Source organism: Cygnus olor, chromosome 8 (genome assembly GCF_009769625.2).
Source record: "Cygnus olor isolate bCygOlo1 chromosome 8, bCygOlo1.pri.v2, whole genome shotgun sequence".
NCBI classification, from domain to species: Eukaryota; Metazoa; Chordata; class Aves; order Anseriformes; family Anatidae; genus Cygnus; species Cygnus olor.
Window position 1 is genome coordinate 12,970,226 of NC_049176.1, and position 16,067 is coordinate 12,986,292.

General features: G+C 42.9%; 2 protein-coding genes and 9 non-coding genes across 22 annotated transcripts in view; 10 read left to right on the forward strand and 1 right to left on the reverse strand.

Moving 5' to 3' along the window:
- Window positions 1-36: 36 nt before the first annotated feature.
- The window catches only part of NPL (N-acetylneuraminate pyruvate lyase), a 33,712-nt gene continuing 17,681 nt past the window's right edge, over window positions 37-16,067 (forward strand). For 2 of the 11 annotated variants that reach the window (XM_040565337.1, XM_040565332.1), the window contains exons 1-13: window positions 37-121; window positions 713-761; window positions 1,269-1,308; window positions 1,587-1,623; window positions 2,018-2,049; window positions 2,404-2,495; window positions 3,089-3,114; window positions 3,534-3,587; window positions 4,362-4,406; window positions 4,912-4,964; window positions 5,941-5,969; window positions 6,158-6,198; window positions 12,718-12,808. In XM_040565337.1, coding sequence (XP_040421271.1) covers window positions 6,190-6,198; window positions 12,718-12,808 — 100 coding nt within the window. In that variant the 5' untranslated portion in view covers window positions 37-121; window positions 713-761; window positions 1,269-1,308; ... (7 more) ...; window positions 5,941-5,969; window positions 6,158-6,189. Of the gene's footprint in view, window positions 126-200; window positions 257-712; window positions 762-1,268; window positions 1,309-1,586; window positions 3,115-3,367; window positions 3,588-4,361; window positions 4,407-4,911; window positions 4,965-5,940; window positions 6,199-6,367; window positions 6,487-12,717; window positions 12,809-16,067 lie in introns of those variants that run through there. The other 9 variants (XM_040565329.1, XR_005821972.1, XM_040565324.1 and 6 more) reach the window with 9 other exon arrangements.
- On the forward strand, window positions 326-403 carry LOC121074424. Its single transcript, XR_005822325.1, has one exon. It is a non-coding gene; the product is annotated as a small nucleolar RNA SNORD74 (small nucleolar RNA).
- On the forward strand, window positions 1,123-1,190 carry LOC121074433. The gene has a single exon (XR_005822334.1). It is a non-coding gene; the product is annotated as a small nucleolar RNA SNORD75 (small nucleolar RNA).
- On the forward strand, window positions 1,433-1,518 carry LOC121074414. Its single transcript, XR_005822315.1, has one exon. It is a non-coding gene; the product is annotated as a small nucleolar RNA SNORD24 (small nucleolar RNA).
- LOC121074428 lies at window positions 1,858-1,940 on the forward strand. Its single transcript, XR_005822328.1, has one exon. It is a non-coding gene; the product is annotated as a small nucleolar RNA snR60/Z15/Z230/Z193/J17 (small nucleolar RNA).
- Window positions 2,101-2,184, forward strand: LOC121074429. The gene has a single exon (XR_005822329.1). It is a non-coding gene; the product is annotated as a small nucleolar RNA snR60/Z15/Z230/Z193/J17 (small nucleolar RNA).
- Window positions 3,399-3,464, forward strand: LOC121074427. Its single transcript, XR_005822327.1, has one exon. It is a non-coding gene; the product is annotated as a small nucleolar RNA SNORD44 (small nucleolar RNA).
- LOC121074432 lies at window positions 3,848-3,911 on the forward strand. The gene has a single exon (XR_005822333.1). It is a non-coding gene; the product is annotated as a small nucleolar RNA SNORD78 (small nucleolar RNA).
- LOC121074416 lies at window positions 4,767-4,845 on the forward strand. Its single transcript, XR_005822316.1, has one exon. It is a non-coding gene; the product is annotated as a small nucleolar RNA SNORD79 (small nucleolar RNA).
- HEBP2 (heme binding protein 2) lies at window positions 5,314-12,624 on the reverse strand. Of its 2 annotated transcripts, none has more exons than XM_040565339.1 (5): window positions 11,719-12,624; window positions 9,304-9,388; window positions 8,817-8,952; window positions 8,207-8,372; window positions 5,314-7,908 (listed from the first exon to the last, which is right to left on the reverse strand). In XM_040565339.1, exons 2-5 carry the CDS (start codon window positions 9,376-9,378, stop codon window positions 7,734-7,736), a joined length of 552 nt encoding a protein of 183 aa, XP_040421273.1. In that variant the 5' UTR covers window positions 9,379-9,388; window positions 11,719-12,624; the 3' UTR covers window positions 5,314-7,733. The 2 variants fall into 2 exon arrangements, with proteins under 2 accessions (XP_040421273.1, XP_040421272.1); XM_040565338.1 differs by having other exon boundaries at window positions 11,723-12,457.
- On the forward strand, window positions 6,016-6,090 carry LOC121074423. Its single transcript, XR_005822324.1, has one exon. It is a non-coding gene; the product is annotated as a small nucleolar RNA SNORD47 (small nucleolar RNA).

The window sequence follows — 16,067 nt, forward strand, 5'->3', positions numbered from 1 at the left end:
GACGTCACCGCCGCGCGGCTATATAAGGGGCGCGCGGGCGGCGGGCGGCCTTTCGAAGCGCGGCGCGGCGGCGGAGGGCGGCGGGCGTTCGGCGTCGTTCCCGGTGCGGCCCCGCGGCGCGGTGCGTTGTGCCCTCGCCGCCCCTCTGGCGGGACCGGCGGGTGGTGTGGAGGCGCGGCGGGGCGCGGGGGATCCGCGACGGGCGCTGGCGGAGGAGGATGGAGGCGGATTGGGGCCGCGCGGCCTAGGCCTCGGGGTGCGCTCTGAGGGGCCGGGCCTCGTGCCGGCGTGGGGGGTGGCGAAGTGTTACCCTTCGGCCTTCCGCGTGCCTGCGCATGATGAGAACCGTGTTGGTAGGGACATCTGAGGGGCTGATGAATGCCAACATAGCTGAGCTGGGCACGGAGCGGGGCGCTGGGGCTGGGCACCGAGGGCAGCTCGTGGCCACAGGGCTGGCCGGGTTGTGCGCTGCAATTGGGGCTGGAGAAGAGGTTAAAAGTTAAAGAAAAAAATGGTTCTGTGACTTTTGCCCAAATTAAGAAATGGGTTTAGAAATTACTTTTGCAGGCTTGTCTCTGTTGCATCAGGGAAGGCTTTTACTGCAAAGATCAGGGCTTTGGTTTGAATTTTACTTAAACACTTCAAAGGGAATGGGTGACTACGATGATTTTAGTCTCTTAAGAAAAGCTAATGCCTGTTCTTGTGATTTCAGTGTAAGATGCATCAAGTATACTCTTGCCTCTTCGGTGGCTTCACAAAAGGTAAGTACAGCTTCTGAAATACAGACTTTAATTTGAGAAATAAACTGTGTTGTGTAGGTGTACTTGCAGTCGCTAGCTGGATGTACTCCTGTGTCTAAGAAAGTTGCAGGACCAGTGTTTGTAATGCAGCCGTTGACTGTGGTGTCTCTGAGTGGTTTTCATTCTACTGGGAAGAGTCGTGTGCTCTTTGTGCTGAGGAGTGGATGTGAGGCTTCTGTTCAAAAACACCATTGCAGCCTCTGATCAGACTACAGGAGTACACTGGATACCTTTATTTCCTTTGTTACTGCTATTTCATCATACACAGCAACATACGGGAGAAAAGTGCCTGTAGCTATCAGGATTGATAACTAAATTGGAGAGCCTGTGATGTTTTCAGATATTAGAGTAGTGGACAGAAGTAATTTCTGAAAACTCTGCACTGAGGCTTTTTTCTGTTATCAGTGTCACTGTCAGAGATACTACACCTAGTTCTACGCACATCTCAAACTATCCTGTTTCCTCTAGGTCTGCTGCTCAATATGAAGACTTGATACTACTTCACAAGGTAAAAAAATAAATCTGAAAATTGAACATTAAAGGGTGTTTAAGGACTTGCTGTTTGTCTAGAGCATGCTTATTTTAATGACAAGCATGCAAATTGTGTTCCCTGTGCTAAGTTTTCCCTCTTGTGCCACAATGATGACTCGAAATAGTTTGCTACTCTTGACCAAGACAATGATGAGAGCTCATACCACCATGATTTCCATCTGAGGCACAACAGCTTAGAATTCACCTTGATATTTTGACTTTAGATAAACTTCTCATAAGCTTTTTTTCTTTCAGGACTCGAATCATGCACTTACAGAAAAAACATCACCTGGTAAGGATCTTCCTGGAGTCTGCTGAGGTTTCCTCAATGGAGCTGCTGAAACATGGCAGTGGGGTGTGTAAAAAGGAAGAGAAATGTTTTGGGATTAATTTCCACTAATGCACAGAAGTAATTGATGCTTCATAGTATTCAAAAGACTCCTGAATATTTCTTCAAATTTTTTATTTGGGGGATTTAGTTTTTCAAAGCTATCCCAGGAGATTGCTCAATACTATTACTCCAAAGCAGATACACTGATGATAACATAGTTCAGCAGAGTTTCTTGTGATGAACAGAGTTTTGTCTTTCGCTCCTATCTGATGTATCTTGCTGCTGTGGTATATTGCTTGGAAATCCTAGACTTGGCCAAGAAAGCTGAGGGAATCTGATTTTTCTCTTGTTGCAGGCACTGGGAGAAGCAGCTACAGGCTATGCAAGGTAAATACTACATTGCCAGCTTCTGTGAAAACTAGCTTTCTGTCCATCACAAGGCTGCGTATGATGACAACATAGTTCAGCAGATGATCAGTGGTGATCACTTGTTCAGTCTTTCGCTCCTATCTGATGCAGCCTCCTGTACCTTCGGATAAGTGACAGACAACTGAAACTGAAAGGTTACAGTGAAATGCTACCCATTGTTGCATTTTGTCAATCTCTCTCAGAAGATCAGGAAAGGGGACAAATGTTTAAAAAATGTAGTAGGATGAATAGGTTTTGCTAAGTAGTTTGGTAATGAAAACTCTTGGTTCATCTGGTGTTTGTGCTCTAAGTCCTGTAAGTGTTGCTTTGCAGTGTGCCCTGGACAGAGACAGGATGCCTGTGCCTGGTGTGAGAAGCTTTCACCTGTCAGTGATGTTGGCAAGACAAGACTCTTCTAACTGAAGGTAATTGAAGATATTTTAGTTGGATGCTATGTTTGGCTGTGCTGCACTTGTGAAATAATAGGTCAGCTACTGGGCTGCATTTGAGCCTGGGAACTTGTTTATAAATGAGTCTGCAAATCCATTCTGTTCCTGGAAAACATGAAGCAAAGATAAAACTGCCCTAAGTGTGCCTTATGCTTCATGATAGAAGTATGAAGTAGTTATTTTGGAGGGTTAAAATTCCCCAGAACATTCCTGTAAATAAATGTAATTTCCTAAACATAAATGTAGCAGTGCCACGAGTTCAGTATCCAAAATGCTTTTCCTGGTTAGACCAGCCTGAGTGTTTACAGGTCTGTGTGTTCCCAGCTTGGAGGTGTGGTGCTTTCTGCAGTCTCAGCAGTGATGTCTCATGTTGAGAGCTGGGAGATCGGTTTGGGCCCCCTTGTGGAAGGGGCTGGAAGTGTTGCAGTTTGCTGTACATGATGTTGAATCAGGTCTCTGATCCCAGTGAGGATAAAACTTGACTAAACACTGATACAGCCTTTGATGGAGCTGTTGTTATGCTGAAACTTCCTCCTGGACCACAACTAACAGTGACTTTTCCTTTGCAGACTCCTGAATTGTTTCTTGTCATGATGTAAGTACTTGTTTTAACTTCGCAAATCTCTTAGCATAGCCTAGAATATGCATGTGAGGTGAAGTATTTGGCTGGTGTGGGCAGAGGGGATGGTGTTGTCTGCCTGCATTTCAGCCAAACCAGGAGGATGCTTAAGGGAAGAACTGCGGGATAAGACCCAGACTTGGCAGACTGGTTTTGCTAAACTTAGTGCATCTGTGAGCTCCTGAAGTTGCTCTGATTGCACTGTTTGTTTGCCTTCTTCCTAAAGCAGATAGCAGTCCACAGACTGACAGTATAAGCTGCCTGTATGATGAAATGCGAACACACTGACTTCAATTGTGGAGGTCTGCAATTAGCTCTATCTGATTTCGGGCATCTGACTAGATTTCATTCTTGTGTCTGTTTATGTGCTGTCCTGATTGTGTTTTTTTTTCTAGTGCTGTTGTGGTAGAGCTGTGAGGTGGTACCAGCTGGTAGTGCTCCTAGCAAAGGTAAGTTGCCAGTGAATTTGTATTACTGCTCATACCTGTGCTGTGGGATGGGGAGGCTGCTAGGTGCTGGCCTCTAATTGTAGTGCCATCTTTTGGTGCCTGTTTACATAGGCTCCTTCAAGATTTTCACAAGTTATTAGCAGCCAGCAGACTTCACTTACCAAGGTGCTGGGGACTAAATCTCATGTGGAAGACTGAAATTATTTGAGAACTCTTTAAATATGGTAACTGTGCAGACAGGCATGGCATGTCTTACAGGGTTGTAATGATGTTGTCAAATGTCTGACCTGAAACTACTAATGTAGACTGCTCTTCACTGAAAGACCCTGTAACTGATGGTAGCCATAAAAATGGTGGCAGTAGTACTAATAATTGGAAGTGGGAGGAAATTCCGTGGCAATGGATAAGGAGGAAAAACCTCGAGGCCTGGGGGGGGAGGGTGTTGATGTGCAGTCAGTATAAAATGCCACTGATGTGAACTGTAATTTAGGATGTCTCCTAGAGCAGAATGCTTTGAGATAGCTTACCTGGCTTGTTTTCTGGGGTGGTGTTGGTGTAACATGAGTGCTTCTGGCTGCCATCAGCTGAATGACAGATGCTAGTCTGATGGCATTTGTGAGCACCAGTAAGTAGCTTCAACCTGTGTGTGGAACCACCAAAGACAGTGCAAAGAGGTGGTGATGATTGCAACAAGAATGGAAGTTTGTGGAAGTCTGATGGTTGTATTATAACATTAGCATTGCACTAAAACTTTTATTTTGTTGTTTGTTGTAGTTTTGAGAATGGAAGAACTGCCAGATACTCCATGACAGACATTTGGTAAGCTGTTTGCTTCTTGATTGGCCTAAGATACATTTTGTACTGAAATGTTAACAGCTTTCCTGAACTGGAAAGCAATAGCGTAGACCAATTGAAATATGTGACTGCTTTGCACTACTTGACTTCCTAGCTGATCAGAAAGAACATGCCTTTACCCAGCAGTGCAGAGCTTGCATCAATGACTCTTCTGCTGATTGAAAATAGTATGCCTATTTGCTGTTTAATATATGCAGTGGGCTTTGGCAGGCAGTAGTACTGATCTTATAGTCGGAGTAATCTGGTAAATTCCTCGTCTCAAAGGCAAGATGAGAGTTTTTGTGATGTGAGTGAAGATGGGGATGTTAAGCTACTCTAAGCATGTACTGTTTGTGATGATTAATTCTAAGCAATGGGAATCTCTCTGAAAAATACTGAGGAGGACTCTTGATCTGAAACAGTACGCGCATTCAGACTAACTCTTGAAGCATGGCCAAGTAGAGTGTTAATAAAAATGCACTTGTTACAGAGTGAAGCTGAGAAGGAAGGAGTATGTGAGAACCAAGATTTTGCTGCTTTGAGGTGAGTGTAAAATAGAACATATTACTGATCATGGTGGTCCAGTGATTTCTGGAATATTTCCGCTGTGTTAAGTGCATAACAGTACTACATAATCAGATGTTTTCTTTTGTGAGTCTTCCACTCCCAGCTATTGTGGGAATAAAAATGATGTGCATGGAGCAAGAATGAACTTCACTTACAGAAGTTTTTCTGACAGCTTTGGTACCCTGACAATTCCTAAACTGTAGTCACTGGCAGACTTAATGTAGAGTTCAGTTTGTATGAACAAAAGATGTGGCCTTCATGACTCAAATATTTTATTCTTGTCTTCACACAGTGGAAATAGTAAAAATGAATTGGTGGAAGCTACTTAAACCAATACAATGTTGATAATGTAATACAGCAGAGTGCTGTACAGCAGCAAGCATACAACTCCTGTCGTAACTCTGTATCTGGCTGTTTTATGAACTAACTGTAACACTGCTGCACTTCTGAAATAAAAAAAACACAATCTGATATCCTGTAGTTGGCAAAAATCACTTGAGTGGTGACAGTTGTGGTTTTGTTCAGTGTACACATATTCAGGACCAAGTTGAAGTTGTAGACTGTACAAACCTCTCTTGACTAGACCTGTTCTCACCCACAATAAGTTACCTATTTTAAGCTCATCTCAAAAACCTGTCCTTTATGGGACTTGTATTTTAGGTATCATAACTCATTCCAACAGAATCTCTCTCTGGGGAGGGACAGTATCATAAAGCAAATATAACCAACTACTTTTCTTGTGGTTCTTCTGATGTTAGTAATTCTGTATTGACAATTCAATTAAGATTTTTAAGTTTTTATATTCTATTTGAATGTTACATATTGAAGCTGTCAGTTGGTGGCCAAAATGCAGCCTTGTAATGGGTTAAAATTAATTTGTATAGAATTTCGTAGATCTATAAAGTTGCGTATAGTGATACTTTATTCTGAAACAATTTTCTCTCTTCCGTAGGAAAGAACTATTGTCTGCTGCCTCACTGGGTAAGATCACACAGCAGATCTTTTCTTAAACTTAGGGAGCTTTTGTAGCCACTGATGAAACTTGATTCTGCCAGATGAGTTACTGTGATATTACCACTTCCGTTCCATTCTTTCTGAGGCTACACAGCTGCTGAGAGGAACTTTTAGTAGTTGTGCTACTGCATGTTAACTGCGTTTTCTTACTTTAGGTGAGGAGGCAACTTTGAAACTAATATGAGGAATGAGAAAGGTGAGTGTAACTGTAGTAATAAAACTTATTTGCCGGAACAAATGATGATTAAAACCTTAGCTTGAACTCTCTCACTGAACAGAGATGAAAATCTAAGGTCTGAGCTGTTCCAGTCAACTTCTTGTGCTAGTTTGGTGCCTTATAATGGTTCTTATGCTGTACTTAATAGGTGGCAGATCCCAGAATAATCGGCTACACTTGCATGAACAGCATTAGAAAACCAAGATTTTGTGGTGGTAACATTTGCCTCATACACTGATTGGAGCCAATAAAATTTTGTAAACTCTGCCTGTTGTGAACTGCTTTCTGACTTGATGAGCATGCTGTAAATTAGCTCTCGGCTATTTTGTAAAAGCTTCAAATGCTTGACTTTAGGGTAGGGAGCAAACTAGTTTAAGGTAATGCAAGTCCTGCAAGTGTCCTTTACTGTAGAGGGTGTGTAGCTATTGCCAGTGTTAGAGCAGACTGGAGTTGACATGAGCACTATCTAGATTTAGGCAAAGTTACAAAAAAGTACAATTAGTGTTTTATAGGTGGGAGCTAAACATGATTTGCATATTTGTTTCTAAACTGGTATGTCTGGTAGTACATGACTTAATTATGCTAATTTCAGTAGTTAAAGAAAATCTGGTGTTTTATTGGACTGCAGCTACTTGGAGGGCTTTGCTTTTTTGTTCAGACTGAAGCCTGCTGAAGTGCTGATATTAGCTCATTCCAAGACCCATAGTGGCTGATGCAACTTCTCAAGAGTTTTTTAGTCAGGTAATTCCAAAAGATAAAATACTGCTCAAAAATACCAACTATGGAAGCAGTATAGAGACAGTCTATAATGGAGCAACAATAGATTTTCACAGAATAAGTATACAGCTTGTATTCTGACATGCTTCCACTGGATCAAGTATAATTATTCTGGAGCAAGATAGCGTCCAGCCTCCATGAGACAGAAAGCTATAACCAGAGGAGGGAGATTTTGATAATTCTATTAAATATAAACACTTAGGTGGCACTGGGGCCTGCTAAAGAATTGCTTTTTCCTGAAGCTAATTAGTGCCAGGTTTCTTTAAAAAGATATATATATTTAATGTACTTCCCCCATATTTCTGTGGTGTTTCAGGTGTGATATCAATAGGGGAAAAGCTTTATGAAGAACTTATCTCCATAACACTTGAACTATTGCTGTGGTAATTCCAACAAGAAGTAAAATCAGACATACAAACACTTCTGCAGGAATGTTTTCAGATAATTAGTGCTACCAAGAGCTTTTCAGTAAGAGGAAAAGAATTGTTTCATCTCCCTCACAATCCAGCTTGTGTGAGCTACTTAAACTTCAATTATATCTCTGTAGAAAGGAGAACTGAAATCTTAGGCAGAACAGTTTTTCATCCTAGGTAAAGTGAATTAGAGATGTTCCTGTGTTCATGTGCAAATTAAATCTCTTTTGCACTAAAGCAAAAGCCATTAATAAGGTCTTTTTTCATTCAGAACTGGTTAGTAGCCTCTTAGTATTCTCCCCCTGCATTTATTCTTCCCCTGCATTACTTCTTAAAATACCAGACTTCATTGTGCCTGTTGAAGAGTTTGAAGGGACTGTCATAGCCTGCAGTGTAGAAGAAATCCTCATGGAATGCTTGGCCTCTGTTTCTTAAGATTTTGGCCAAGACTTCAGCTTCCTCAGCATATTTCTCTGTTGAGGCAAATCCACTGAAGGACCTGGTAGAAGTAAAAAAAAAAAAAAAAAAGGGATTTTATCGAATTTGTAGAAGGTCAAAATATCTGCTCCCTGCTTTGCGTTGCCAAAGAGATGACAGGGTTGGGAAGCAATGCAGTATTTGAGCAGTTCTCTTGCAGTTCATAGTTATTAAATGGCACATAACTAGTTGTCAGGGTGAATGACTTTTGCATCTGAACTCTAGGCTCTAAATAAGTGTGTAAATACACAGTTAAAAATCAGATGCAAGTAAGAATAATGCAGACCTGCTAGGTGAACCCCAACCCTTTGTGAGCTTACCGGACAAAGATGGCTGCTGTCTTCCGCTCCTCAATGAACACATCTGAGTCGGTGGGCTGGGGAGGGGAGTCCTGATGTTCAAATGGCACAAAGAAAGAGACCTTGAAGTCTGCACAGCCATGCTTTACCAGACATGTCACTGGCACAGTCATATCAATCTTCATCTCTGAAGGAGGATAGAAAGTGTAATAAGCCGAAAGCAAAGACAGTGTCTGAATGCAACTCTAAGGAGCGATGCAGGCTGCCTAAAAGCACGTGCTAAAGCAGCTTCCCAGCATTACTGCTCTTTTGCACATTGATACAAAGGAATGTACTGCTGCATTCTGCTTTCCTTTCTAACTGTAGAGCAACTCCTCACCAACTTTTCTAACTGTTCAGGCTGCAGCTCCTTCAATCCTATGTGGTCCTTGGAACAGAGGCTTCAGCTTCCCTCTTGCTCTTCCTGTTACACCTGGCCCTGAGGGACTTGGGAGAGGTGGGATGGCCTAGTATAGGCAGGTGGATGTTAGACTAGGAAAAGCCTTCTGTGTGTCCAAGGTTATCTACTGCCTTAAGCTACTTGGCATCATCTCGTTTGTGCTTCTAGCAGTTCAAAACCAGCATGTTCTACCTTTCTCATTCTTCCCTTGGATGTAGTGGAAGAGTTTCCAGAAGCCCTGGCGCAATGCTTCTTTCTGGGTCTCTCCTCTGACGACTGTGCTGACCCATTTAGCTGTTTCATAGTGGCGCAGTTCATAATCGTTTGCCTGGAAGGTAGCGAAAGTCACAGTAACCACAAGATGAATACTAACGATGACACAAATGGCTACTCTTGCCAAATCAGCCTGGAAGGATTGTGATTAAATAACCCCAGGCAGCCTGGTAGCTGCAGTTACAGGTGTACCCCCAGGGTCAAACTCTGACACTTCCATTGCAAAGCCGTGCTGTTCTGCCTTAGATGGAGCTCATCAGAGCTTAGGAGTAGGTGTGCTTGTTGCCCCCTTTGCAGTTAGGCATGAACAGCGTAGGAACACTTCCTTCACGCTTGTTCTCAGACTGAGAATCCTAAATCCACCCCAACAACGGAGAACTCTGTTCTCCTGGCCTTTAGGAGTTACCGTTGTCTCTGCTGGGTTCCACCGAGGGGACTGCAGATCCAGGGACAGAAATGTTTGCTTGAAGGATTTGATCATCTTGGTGGAGCTGAAAGGCAGACACAGTTCATTGGCCTCTCCAGTCAATGCAGTATCAATGGGGTATGAGAAAACACGAGGACTTTTCTGCTAAATTTAAGGTTTTCCTCAGCCTCTGGTCTCCAACCTCTCAGTAACACATGCACCGAAGTGACTGATTAAGTTCAGGCAAAGACCAGACAGCTTCTGAAAGGTAATTGTCCCTGAAATTGTGAAGGGCTTGGCTTCCAGCCCTTATCCTTAGGGTTTCAACAAAAAGACATCATATGTTTTTAGCCGTGAGGGAACAGAGAAACGAGACCATGAAACCATGGCTGGGCTGCTGTTGGAGTGTTCATCATTCACTGTAAGCTGCCTTGCTTCCCTATGAAGTGAGGGCATTTCCTGGCTGCAAAACAGAAGGTGGAAATCATCCTGCAAGTGAAATGGACCTGAGCAGTTAAACCACTTTGCACCTGGATGAAAAGGTACCAGTGTTGGTGGCTGCTGTAGTAGTGATGGTGTACATAACATTATTGGAAATCTCACAGGTGTTGATGCTTTTCTTAAAGACCATCCGGAGTCTGGTGACTGGGCGAGATTTTTGTTATTTATGACTATGTAGCTGCTTTCTTAGCTAGCCTTCATGTGGAAGGAAAATGCTGAAAACATGAAAACTCAACTTCCCCTCACTGTCCCAAAATAATCAAAACCACTACTGAAATAGTGATAGCTCATTAAGTCTTACCTTGAAATATTTGGAGCCTTGGTTTATCATTTTTGTCAACACCGGGCAGATAGCACTACACAACTACATCCAGAGAAAGCCTCTGCTTTCTGTTACATTACAATATCCTTAGCATGCACCTCACATTGCAAAGGCAGCATGCCATTAATTCAGCAAGGTTCTTGATACTTAGATTGTAGCGCATTGTCTTCTCAGAGCACGACTTTATTGTGTATTTCTTGGGCAGCAGAAGCAGCTTTGGGGTTAATTTTCATTTCTCTGCCTCCTCAGCTGTTTATAGCTGCCCACACAAGAAGCCGTTGATTGCTCTGTGACTCGTGACCACTTTTTTCACAGGCTTTCATGAATACTAAATTCAAGGTGCTATAACTGACAGCATCTCCCACTTCCAGCAGCAGGTATACAGCACTGCTCTGAGAGGCAAGGTGAAATCATGCCACCTCAGATTACTGGCAGTGTCGATTCTTGAAGTCCACAAGAGTGTTTCAGTTTGCTGAATGACGGTGGTACCTCACACAACGGATGGACCACCTGCAATCCATGATAAGCATTTTTTACAGTCTTCAAGGTATACTGTCTTTAACACGATGGTCCTGTTATCTCTTAAGATATTCTGGTAGCTGCAGTAGTACCTATTTGCTGCAGCCATACACTGCTGCAGACTGCTGTTCAGTACTGATCTCCTCCTGTACCCTGGTTTTGAGGTGGCTACAGACAGTTTTCTGTTTGGGATCTATGAAGGTGAAAAGGTTTTATCAAAAAAAAACAAAACAACCCAACCCAACTTGCTGGCACTGATTTCTCATATAATCCTTTAAGTAGTACACAGACATGCACGTGTTGAAAAGTGTTTTCTAGTAGCTCCTTCCATTGTTGTGGAGTAGTGGTGTGAATGTCAGAACGATGTAGCCGGATACTGATTCCAGCAGGTAAAAGCAGGCACTGTCCCCCTCCCTGTCCCATCCTGAAGAAAGATACCCGCATGAAGTTCAGCAGTCAGACTGGAATGGACTGTTACACATTTATACACTTTTTGTCAATAGTATATACATATCATCCAAACATAGCAAGAAGGCACGAATCCAATGGTTTTATTGGAAGCAAATGTGAACAATCTATATGGAAATCTACTGCGTGAATATGTTTTATCCATTGCCATTTCAAAAAAAAATTTGATAATGCTTTGCTGGCACTTTATTTCTCATTGCTACACCTTGGTAGAAAACATGCTTGGCTTGTGCTCCCTGGGTATCTTAGAAAGCAGAGAAGTAAATGTTCCTCTGCTTCAACATGCTGCTGTATTAGCTGGCTTGTTTCTGTACGTGCCAATCCCAACCCCTCCTTAAACCTCTTCTTAGCTGCTGCTCACAGAACTTCTGTAACTGCAGCCAATACTGTCATGGCTGCGTGTAAGAAATATTTGAGTTACATAAGGCAGTTATTTGGGGGGTGAAAAGAGGAAAACAAGACACCAAGAAGCCTCCAAATATTTATATTTCAATTCCTTGCAAGCACCTCCAGAGATTATGGTGATGTGGTGAGTAAACATAGCCAGAATATGATATTCCATAGAGCTGCTAATTATGTTTTCAAAGTGAAGAAAGTGGACATACTTACGTTTTGGTGAATAAGCTGTCGTCTTAACTATTAGTCTGTCCTTCTGAGGCTGCGCGTAGCAGATGCTGCGTGTCGGTGTTTATTTTAGTTCGATCAAACCCCGCCCATGCCGCAGCCCTACTGGAGGGAGATGCTCTTATGAAAACCAGACGTTGTAGCCTGACCCCTCTGGGTCTCATTGGAGAGCTCCCACACAAATGCCGAAAGCCCCACCTACAGCCCACGAGCCAACATTGGGTCCAGTGTGTGATCTGGCTCCATAAACCGTTTCGCACCCTTGTGTAACTTCCACCAGCTTCCATGGCACTGTGCCTACTTATGTTGGGGTCGGCGGTAGGTTTTGTGCTCTCGGGAGAAAGAAATGTACAAAAAATAATGTCATACGCCCCCAGCTCAGATTGCAAAGGGATGTTAGAAAATGAAAGCTTTTCCTTTTTAACCCTGGGGTGAAATGGTGGGTACAGATCTGGCTGCAAACAGCTAAGACCATCCTCACAAGATTTCTGCTGACCTGGTATGAAAGACAGACAGTGTTCTGTAATGACTGGCTGTTTTGAACGGCGTTCGAGACTGATCAGCCCCCTTAGCCCTTGGATATCTACACAAAGGGATTGTACAAAGCTATTGTGAAAATCTGTGGTGTTTCACACAAAGTTAAGCTGGACTCTTCGTTTAACCAGCTGCAGCTCCAGACACATTTAGGTACCAGCATAGGAAAGCAGACTGAATTTTGCAGTTTGATTTCTGAGAACGCTTCATGTGGAATGTTGTTTGATACACTCCTGTTCTGAAAGGGAAATTCAAAAAAAAAAAAAAAAGCCAAATAGCTCTTGCAAACTGCTCCCTAAAGGCACAAAAGTGGGCTGGTGTGAAGTGCGGTTTACTAGTTGAGCCTGTTAGAATATGCTAAGGCCTCAACCCAGTTCCCTGCAGGTTTAGCACTTTTATGGAGTAAACTATCTCTGTTTCATCTGTGTTCTGTTTGGATCACACAGGAAATTCAGCAGGGCGTTTTGGAGAAGAAGCTGCTACTTGGCAGGCACTGCATCGGAGCTAAAGGCATGCAGAGGCATTTGCTTGTGTCAGGTTAGCTGTTACGTTACTCTCTCAACCTATTTTTCCTGTAAAGTGTGTGCTGGTAATTACTTTCTTCAGAGCAGAGAAGTAGTAGCAAAGTAGTAAAAGACCTACACCCTGCCACCACAGTTTTGTCCATCTCAACACAGTTAACCTTGATCTTCTGTACGGAGGAGTATTGCCTTGAAAGGGGGTGGCAACTAAAATGTAGATAAACACAAGCCCACTGTGAATTCTTGTTTTGTTCCTGAAGCGGAGAGACCCACAACAAATCCCCAGTCAGTATGTATGTGTCCAGCTGACGTTTCTGTCCCCAACAAATAGCCAACTGTTCCTGGTGGTGTAGCCCGAAGTTTGAGAACAATCATCAGTGTTTCCCAAGAGGTTGTTTTTCAACACTCCATTGTTTTTCACATATGCACTGTGAGGGCATGCCAACAGTTGTAAGAGACAGCAGGGCAGGCGTGAGGCCGTGTGTTTGGTACATAACTGTATATGCACCCATACCATATATAACTGGGGAGGAGGAGCTGGAGTATGTATGGGATGTGGCTGGTATTCTCTAGATTAGCTGACGAGTCAATATTTTTTTTGTACTGTTGTAAACAAAAGAAGCAGAAATGAGAGTACAAGCTCACAGGCACTATAGAAACTTGCAGTTTCTAGCTGTAACTGCACTGTTTTGAGCAGCTACTCGTGTGCAGAGCACTAGTGAGTTTGTACTTAGGTACCGGTGTTTCAGGCTAGCACCTCGTGGCGGGTAAGTATAAGAACAAGCCCGTGATACAATCAGTTGAGATTTCCATTTTTCTTCTCTATAGACTCTACCTACACTTACCATTAACAAGCCCAAACAATACCTTAAACAACATGCTGTAAAGCAAAAATGCTTACGCCTGTTCTATGGCAACATTACAACCGCGGCTGTCAGATGTAGGCAAGGCATTGTAAGTCACCTGTATTCGCAGAGGCAGGCACACATGGCTTGCACAAACGGATGAATCTTTTCCACTGACTTCTTGTGTCGGTATTGGACGTGAAGCTCATGAAAAAGCTACAGTACATTTAATGATATTTTTGAGTTATGTTCTTATAACTGACAAGTCTGTATTCTAATACGAAAAAAAACAGCATGTAAGGGACAGAGAAGAATGTGTGCTGTGCACATGCTCCAGGCAATTTTGCTTTTTTGCCTAAGCAGCTCACAGCATCAACCTTGCTCTTGGTAATGTTTCTGGTTCAACAGAAATGAGAATCTTCAGGTATAAATTGCATTTGCTTTTGCAAACAGCAGATGATGCAGGAGCTCCTACTTCACAACAGAGAAGTAAACCGTGTGATGTTTATATTTACTATAAATAATAGTCTGGGCAGCAAAGATGTCTTTACATGTGGTTAGATAATCTGTGTCTTTCTGCTAATTCATCTCCCTAAAGAAGTTTCCTGGTTTCAGCTAGGATAGAGTTAATTTTCCTCCTAGTAGCTGGTAGGGTGCTGTGTTTGGGATTTAGGATAAAAATAATATTGATACCACGCTGATGTTTTAATTGTTGCAGAGCAGTGCCTACACTAAGCCAAGGACTTTACAGCTTCTTGCTCTGTACTGCCAGCGAGCAGGCTGGGGGTGCAGCAGGAGCTGGGAGGGGACAGACCCAGGACAGCTGACCCCAACTGGCCAAAGGGGTATTCCACACCTTATGGGGTCATGCTGAACAATTAATATGGGGGGTTGGCTGGGGTCTGGGAGACTGGCTGCTGAGGGATAGACTGGGCATCGGTCAGTGGGTGGTAAGCAACTGCATTGTGCATCACTTGTTTTGTACATGTCATTATTAGTAGTACTATTATTATTATTTTCTGTCCTAATAAACTGTCTTTATCTCAACCCACAGGCTTTCACTTTTTTTTGATTCTCACCCCCATCCCACATAGGGTGATGGGGTGGGGGGTGAGCGATCGGATGTGTGGTTCTGAGCTGCCAGCATAAGTCTCTATAAAATTCTTGCTCTAAAGAAAGAGGAAATCTAGCAAATTCTTTTATTTTCACTTCCAGCAGGGAAATAGAAGTAAGACAAATCTACCATCTTTTAAAGAAGCAGTTGAATGTACTAAAGTAGACTCCATGTTATCCCTTGCAAATCAAGGAAGTGGAATCTCTCTAACTCCAACGAGCTGCTGTTTAGGCCTTGTGCTGTAACATACGTATTTTATGTCAGCACGCCAATTTGTTGCCATTTGATTGCCCTTCAGCCAGTAATCATTTGCTTTCGGAGAAGCTTTTGTGGATTTTGTCCACGTGCTTTTTGTATATTTCAAGGGACACACGAAGCTAAGGCATCTCCCTACTACCTTGAAGAGCTGACATCAAGATAGTTTGTGTGAGTGAGACAACAGCTCTCAATGAGAGCAAAATCTAAAATCTTTCCAAATGAATGACTCCTTGCTAGTAGCTCACTTCATCAGAGATTGCATGGAACTGACTCACTTTGTCAAATAAAAAGCATCCTACATGTAGCGCCACACCGGATCACTGCTGCATTAGCATTTTCCAAGATTTTCCTGCTGAAGGTCGCATTTCTGAATCATTCTAGGTTTGAAGAATTAATCCTATATTAATCCCTCTGGCTGCCATGAAAGAGCCCAGGGAGAAATTGGAAGCTTTTTCTGCTTTATTCGCTTGTATTCTTTCCAAAATAAGGGTTATTTTTAATATGGATCTGTTTAGGGATCTAGCTATCAGCTGAACTCCACAAGCATTTAAGCCAGTAAACTTCTTTAGCCAGCATTAATAATTATCCAAATCTACAGAAAACTTGCGGTCCCCATTCAGTGCTGGAAGGATATGAAGTGAGTTCAGCTTCCCATACAAATTAATCCTCTTTCTGAAGTCCAGTGTTTGAAGTCACCAACCATCCATACAACAAATACTGCTCTCAAGCCATAAGGAGAAGGAAGTAGTTAAAAGCCATGGTGGCAGCCCAAAGCCTCTATCTCTCACACACTAGACAGGCTCTCTGGACGAAGGTAGGCATTCACTTTCACCTCCAGCAAGACTCATTTCTCTACCTGCATCTTCCAGCAGTCCTTCAAGCAACTGCTTGTTGCCTGGTCCTTAAGGGCAGGAACTGAGCGGCTCTGCATTTTCTTTCTTTGCTGCACCTTTCTAGTCTTCAAGGTGACTTCTTCCTTCTCTTCTTCACCTGGTTTGGCCTTCCCTCCCCTCCGTCTCATTCTCAGCTTTCTCCCATCTTTATGATGCATGGGGTGA